This window comes from Poecilia formosa, unplaced genomic scaffold (assembly GCF_000485575.1).
Source record: "Poecilia formosa unplaced genomic scaffold, Poecilia_formosa-5.1.2 Scaffold95, whole genome shotgun sequence".
Lineage (NCBI taxonomy): Eukaryota > Metazoa > Chordata > Actinopteri > Cyprinodontiformes > Poeciliidae > Poecilia > Poecilia formosa.
Genome location: NW_006800034.1, coordinates 2,091,173 through 2,098,595, shown reverse-complemented (window position 1 = coordinate 2,098,595; position 7,423 = coordinate 2,091,173). Strand labels below are relative to the sequence as shown.

The window sequence follows — 7,423 nt, the reverse complement described above, 5'->3', positions numbered from 1 at the left end:
GTGATAAAATGACTAAAATATTTCTGTGGTTTTGTTAATATCTAAATGTAAGATAATTCCAGGAATCATGTTGCTGGATAAAAGCCCTGATAGACAGTCCAATAAAATTAAAGGTTTTTCTTCTTTGCTTTATTGTGACCATTAACTTTGGAGATAAATGAAAATTGGATTTCTAAATGCAGCCTTTTTAAATATCATTTGTATATTAAAGGTAAAAGTATTTTTTTTAAAGAAGAATGACAGTTGTGTTTAGATACGTTTCCCATGTGAGCTTTATAAGAATCATTTATCTGGTTATGTGGCCTGAATTATGGAGTCCTCAAGAAACAAAGTGTTGCCACTTTGTTTGTTTAGTTAATTTATTGTGGGTTGTGACATTACCAGCTCCTATCCTTTTTTTTGTCACCACCCTTTTATGTTGGTTTCCTGTTAAATTACCATTAAAATCAGCTTTAATGGACATATCAATAACTAAGTGGAGCCTAATCAATCATTAAAAAAACACTCATAAAACACCAGTTTTCGTCTTTGTATTTGGGTACTCAACAATGCCAGTTCATGACAAATTTGTATATTTTTCTCCAAATTTAACATAAAAACTAATTATTTATTGGTGTTGCCGTTAATACAGAATACAGAAGTGTATTTCAAAAACATATTGAAATTATCTCAGTAACATAAAGATTAAAACTCATAATTTCATTAGAACAAATTTTATTGTCTCCACATACAACAGAATTCAGAAAGAGTAAATCACAAGTATTTATATGCCTCACCAAGTATTACACACAGTATGGCATGTTCTAAACTACACAAATTGTAGTTTCTCCTTAAAAATACAGTAATAGACCAACAAAAAATGACGCAAGTGAAAATATTCACATAATCATAGAGAAGACTATAGACTTCAGTCTGGAAAGTTTCCAGGTCTCTCGAAGCCTCCATGGTGTGCCGCACTGAAAAATGATCAGTATTGAGAAGCCATGTTTTATTGATTTACAAATTGGAAATAGGAAATCAATAAAAAGTTAGTCGTAAACAATTAACATAAAAATTAATGGGGATGAAACCATGAAGTATCCCTCTCTGTGGCTGAAAACTTCAAAACTTCATATTGTGATTTGAGGTTCATTTTTTCATAAATAAATCTTTTGTGCCATCTCAGATAATTTATACTTATATGGATCCCAGATATATGCAAAATCTACTTTATGGACAAAGCTCAGTTAATTTCTGTAAACACAGCAATTCATAAAATACTANGTGATAAAATGACTAAAATATTTCTGTGGTTTTGTTAATATCTAAATGTAAGATAATTCCAGGAATCATGTTGCTGGATAAAAGCCCTGATAGACGCTCCAATAAAACAGCTGAAAGGAACAACTTAGAGGTTTTTCTTCTTTGCTTTACTGTCTGTGAACTTTGAAGATAAATGAAAATGCTTCAGAATTACATACATTGTAGTTTCACCTTAAAATAAAGTAATAGACCAACAAAAAAATGAAGCAAGTGAAAATATTTAACATAATCATAGAGAAGACTAAAGACTTCATTCTGGCAAGTATCCGGGTCTCTTGAAGCCTCCATGGCGTGCCGCACTGAAAAATGATGATCAGTATTGAGACTCCATGTTTTATTGATTTACAGATGGAAAATAGGGAATCAATAAAAAGTTAGTTGTAAGCAATTAACGAAAATTAATGGGGATAAAACCCTGAAGTATACCACTCTGTGGCTGAAAACTTTAAAACTTCATATTGCGATTTGAGGTTCATTTTTTTCATAAATAAATCTTTTGTGCCATCTCAGATCATTTATACTTACATGGATCCCAGGTATATGTAGAATCTACTTCACTGATTCAGTTAATTTCAGTAAAGTTATGATACACCAGTTCACAGCAATTCATAAAATACTCTAAATATTTCTCAGAATAATGCGATTCTTTGGAGAAACTGAAAACAGCTACATGAGCTGTTTGTTGTCATACGCTGACTTTGTGTTGCAGTTTTACTTGAGGTCCTTTGAAAGCTGTTTTGCATCCGTAATTCTCTATTCAGTCTGTGATATTTCAACAGCAGCTGCCAATTACAGCAAGCACATATTGTTTTGACAACAAAATTGTAGTTTGCAGAAGTAAACAATTTTGAGTCGGTACTGAAAGGTTTTTGTATAAACCTTTCAAAACCTATGTAAAATCTTTACTTTTAATGTTCATGTGATTTTAAGCCAATTCTTACATTAAGATGTCTCCATTCACTTCCTCCTAAAAGGGTAGTTCTGGTCAATAAAGTGAATATACATTTTCTTAATTCATCTTGTGGCTGCTCATCTATTTACATTTTCCTGGCAAAGTGCTACTGACCACAACCAGAATGAAAATGATAAGTGAACGTTTTCAACATAAAATCAATGATAGTCACTGATGAGATAAAAGTGCAGAGGGTGTTGGCCTCCTTGGCAGATCATAGATCAGAGATGAGGAAGCTGCACTCAGATCAGGGCCATGGATCTCCCATTCCTCTGTTTTCTGCTCGTTCTCTCAGGTAAGCTGAGATGATTTTTGTCTGAGAGGACTTGTATACTTAAAGGCAGTCATATTGTACTTCATTATGAAAGCAGACTGGTTTTTATCAATGTCATTTGCTTCAACCACTAAGGCTTCACCTGTCTCACAGTTAATGATGAGTTTTAGGATAAAGTTTTGAAGCTTATCTTCAGATGTAAAAAAATTAAAAAAAAAAATCCTCCACTTTCCTTGGGCAAAAATATTTAAAAAAAATTTATTTGTATTAAAAAAAGGGGACATTTTTACAACTATTTGTTTCAAGTCAAACAGTACAAAGCTAAAGTGCTGGATTTGGTGCTATAAAAAGAGGGATTTAAGGAATGCAGTCCAGCTCAGGGAAGGAATTTTGGTCAGCCTGTGTGAGTTGAGGTGTGGATCCTCCAACTGGCCCCAATGCAACCGGGTGCTCTCCGACCGTTGTAAATTTTAACACTTTGAGTGATTTTGTAACTTATTTTCCAGTATGTTAAAACCACATTACTATTATAATTTTGCTTTTGTTCAGATTATTTAATTTAGGAGTTTTCCAAAATCTTATTTGAACTGCAGAGAGGAATTTATTTATTTGAAAAGTAAAAGTCAGAGTTTGATGCTGGGTTGGACTAGCTATATCAGTGGTTCTTAGCCTTTTTTGAGGTACCGAACCCCCAGTTTTATATGCGCATTCACTGAACCCTTCTGATAAATACAATATCGCCTGCGCTGCTGAAAACTGTTGAGCGGGGGCGGGGGTGTGGGTGCTCCTCCACACCACTGATTGGCTAAGCAATGCAATGTGATCCTCTGCAGCAAGTGATGGGAAAGCGGGGCACGTCATCACGACTTTACACAAGTGTGTCTTTACCTCCGTTGCAGAGGCTCCGCCGAACCCCTGAGACCAACTCATCGAACCCCTGGGGTTCGATCAAACCCAGGTTAAGAACCACTGAGCTAAATGGATCAACTGCAAACCTAAAAAAACATGTCTGTCAAATTAAGCTGACTTTCAATGACAAGGCTTTAAAATTTATGTTAAATACTTTAGCAAGCTACTGTTGGCAATCTCATTACTGCATCTAAATTTTAATGCATGACTATGCATTTATAAAAATGCACCAAACCAAATTCTCTTCTGTCAGGTGGATCAACATCCAGTTTGGAGCTACAAGATGATCTTAGTGACCAGTCGACATTCAATCTGAGCTCCACAAAAAGCCTGGGTAAGAAATGTCTGTGTAATGATTTTAGAGGTCATCTCTGAAGGGCTATTATCGCCATCAACATATAGCAACTCTACTTACTGCAACACTGTTTGGAGCCATATTATTTCTTTATATGAATTAAGTTTTAGATAATTTGTCATATTGTCCAGTCAGTATTCAAAGCCTTTTACCCTCTCACTATTATTCTAATATCAGTTTAATACATTCCTGCACCACTTAATTATGAAAAGTTTGATCTGAAATGTATAACAAACAAATACTCATTTTTTTTTTTTTTTTTTAATAAAACAGATTGGAATACCACAAGTTATCAGCAATCGAATTATGAAAACCAGACATCCAGCGAGAGATCTGATCAAAGTGGTAAGACCAAAAAATTTATGAAATCACCAGTGATCACTACATTTGACTTTGTAACACATAGTTACTTTGTAACACGTTACTGACGTCGGACCACTTTTTTCAGTAACGAGTAATCTAACACGTTGCTATTTTAAATCCAGTAGTCAGACTACAGTTACTTATCGAAATCACTTTGTGTCACTATTTTCTATTGTATTATTGTATTATTATTTCCTCTACGCATCTTAGGGATTGTAGCGACAGTGTCAGCAGCGACAGAAATGTAAACAATGGAGGAAAGAGAGAGATGCGCATTTCGTTGCTAGAAAAACAGGAACTATTTTGAGTCCAAGTCCGATTATTATTATAAGCGGCTTTGGGCTTGTTTTGTTTCTAAAGTCTCTTGCAAATTTAATGAGTTGCAGGTTGCGCTTTTTGGAACTCGTTTTTGAATGTGAAGTTACTCATTTGGGTTTGGAAATAAGCAGAGACACATAATAAATCCCAGAATTTGTCTGTCATCCACGTCTTTTACGTTAGACTCTCCCTGTCCATCATTTCCCGGATGATCCATCCCGCTGTGTCTTTGTTAATGTGAAGTTCATATATTTGCTGTGAACGACGTGTTGGGCTCCAGAAAACTGCAAACATCAAGACTAATATGAAGAGCACAATGAACGTGAAAACAGGATGGACGTGTCCGTAAAGTTGTGCAACTAAACGGCACTATAATTATTAATATTAAGATAAGTGTCACAAATCTGTGCAGAAGGATATCCTAGTTGTGAAGCTGCAGGAGGAGCGCTGTGCGCTGCGCTTTGACAACAAACCCAGGGCCGTAACACAGAACCTGGAGGCTGGGGTAGGGGAATGTGGCCTTTAAAATCCTTCTCAAAGTTCTCCAGACAATAGTGGAGCATACAATTTACAAACTTTTTTTTGTACTGTTGTAACCGTTAAACAATCTCCCCTTCAGGTCAACCTTATAATTGGAGACACATTGTTGATGTTACCATTATAAAATAACTTGTAATTAAGTATAGGCAAAACTCAAAGTAACTTTTACAGGTGGTGGAGAGTTGTTGTCAGCTGCTGCTGAAAGAAACTAAAAACGTTACTTTTAATGTAACTTAGTTACTTTCCAAATCAAGTAGTCAGTAATCTAACTAAGTTACTTTTTCAAGGAGTAGTCAGTAATCCGATTAAAGTTACTTTTTCAAAGTAACTATGCCATCACTGAGGTGTAAAACCGAATTAGATACTACCAGGTAACTTTGTTTTTAAAGTATTTTCTTTCCTACCAATAGAAGCACATAGACCAGTCTTCACAACATTCTTCTTCATGGAAGAAAAATGTTGTATTGGTGGCTCAAATTTTCAAAAACTGCAATAAACAAACATGAACAATCCTCTTATTGTGAATAATAACAAATAGATGGTTACATCTGTTAATTATTTCTCTGAAAAATGACCAAAGACATTATAAAAGCTTCAAGTTTGAGGTGACGTTTTTCCCCAGATTTTAAGTAGAAAAGGATAATCTTGAATTTAGTATGCTTTGTATGTAATTTGACTGTCACTATAATGTCAAATAGTATTATTTGTATTCACTAGTTCTTGTCCATCTTTACCTAATTTTTTTTTCATAATATACTGCTCTTCATCAGATTAACAACTTTTTAACATTATATCTAACTTAGCTATCAACAACCAAAGTGACCTCATTTAGACTTTTATTCAAAGGCTTTATTTAGCAACACAGTTTTTAATCAAGCATTTGTAATAATTCAAGCTGTACGAAATGTGAACTAACAGCAAGAACTTCTCCATTATCAGTGAAGAAGTAAAATTTCACAAAAGACAAAATTCTGTGTTCCAGCAAATTATTAGCATAATATATTATTAGCATGATATGATAAACTCTTGCCTTTGCTATGTAAATAGTGGAGAACAAACATGTGCTTTTTGTTTTTGCAGAAAAATCCTGCAGTGACTGGGATGTTCTACAGCATCTAAACCTGACTAAGAATAAGGAAATGTTTACCATGATCAGGCCTGTTAAAAATCATAAAAGAGCAGTTCACGTTCACTTTAAAATGGAAATCTATGCCATTCTAGATGTGGTAAGTTTCTGTTCTTATTTATGTCATCGTTTTATTTTTATTTGAGTTCATTTTTGTTTGCTAGGTTTAAAATATTCGGTTAAGATCTACTTGTCTTATAAAGAATAAGAATTGTTTACTGTAGCTTTCAGGTCACTCCGTCACCAGTTGTTTCATATGCAGGGTTTCCCTAAGTGTATTATAAGACTGGTGGGCTGCCAGGCTTATTTTTGTTTTTACTTTAAAAAAAATTATAAAAATGTTACTGCTTTTTTTTTCTTGTTTTTTTACATAAGCCGACTGCAAACATCTTTGTTTTGCTGAGCATTTCATTGGCAGAGCAGAATTATTAATGGAGGATGGGTTTATGGTTGATGCTTGGTTGATCCATCAACCAAGAAGCTCCCGGCTTCTTGCCGGGAGCGGGTACCAATCACACCCCTGACGGCACTGCACATTTACCACCTTGCGCGCCGTCACAGCTTCATCTCACGTGTGCCTCCTTTCACTCAAACAAGACAGGGGTTCACCTTTCTCTGCATTTATATCAACCTCCTGTGATGACTCATCTTTGGATTAATTTTTCACCAAGGTATGACTCAGGCTTAAAAGCCACTGCATTTGCTCTGCTTGCAAAACTCAGTGTGAACCTCCAATACAAGTGACCGTTTAGAGGTGGTGTTGAGCCTTTTCTGAGAATGATATATCTTTGTGAACAAAGAATTACATCTAGTGTGTGCGTTTACACACACTGCCCAGCGGTGACTCTGTGTCTGCGCTGATAAAACTTTTACTGTGAACAGTAAAAGCTTGTACACACTTCTTAATGATCAGGAACGTTGTTCATTTTCTGACTGTCAGTGTTTTGATTTTTAGCTTTCATTCCCTAATTTTTTTTACATGTAAACTGTTCTAGATGTTGAACAACTAGAAATATTTCCATACATCTTGTTTTTCTTTTTCCAGAGAGAGGCTGACCAGTCCTTCATATCATACATTTCCTTTATGACTGTGAGTATTCTATGAAAAGTGTCACATTTAACAGATTAGAATAAAATAGCTGATGATTGACGACAAATCAGACTACTGACTCAGTTTTGTCTTTCCCTACTTAGGGATGGATAAATGAATTTATTGACTGGAATGAAGAGGACTATTGTGGAATTTTCTCTGTGGTAGTTCCACGTGAATCTTTGTGGATGCCC

General features: G+C 35.0%; 1 protein-coding gene across 1 annotated transcript in view; it reads left to right on the top strand.

The window, feature by feature from the left end:
• Positions 1–2,491: 2,491 nt before the first annotated feature.
• LOC103142347 (5-hydroxytryptamine receptor 3A-like) overlaps positions 2,492–7,423 on the top strand; it is a 10,859-nt gene continuing 5,927 nt past the window's right edge. The window contains exons 1-6 of the mRNA XM_016674409.1: positions 2,492–2,549; positions 3,691–3,771; positions 4,066–4,137; positions 6,094–6,239; positions 7,185–7,229; positions 7,334–7,422. Coding sequence (XP_016529895.1) covers positions 2,510–2,549; positions 3,691–3,771; positions 4,066–4,137; positions 6,094–6,239; positions 7,185–7,229; positions 7,334–7,422 — 473 coding nt within the window. The 5' untranslated portion in view covers positions 2,492–2,509. The remainder of the gene's footprint in view (positions 2,550–3,690; positions 3,772–4,065; positions 4,138–6,093; positions 6,240–7,184; positions 7,230–7,333; position 7,423) is intronic.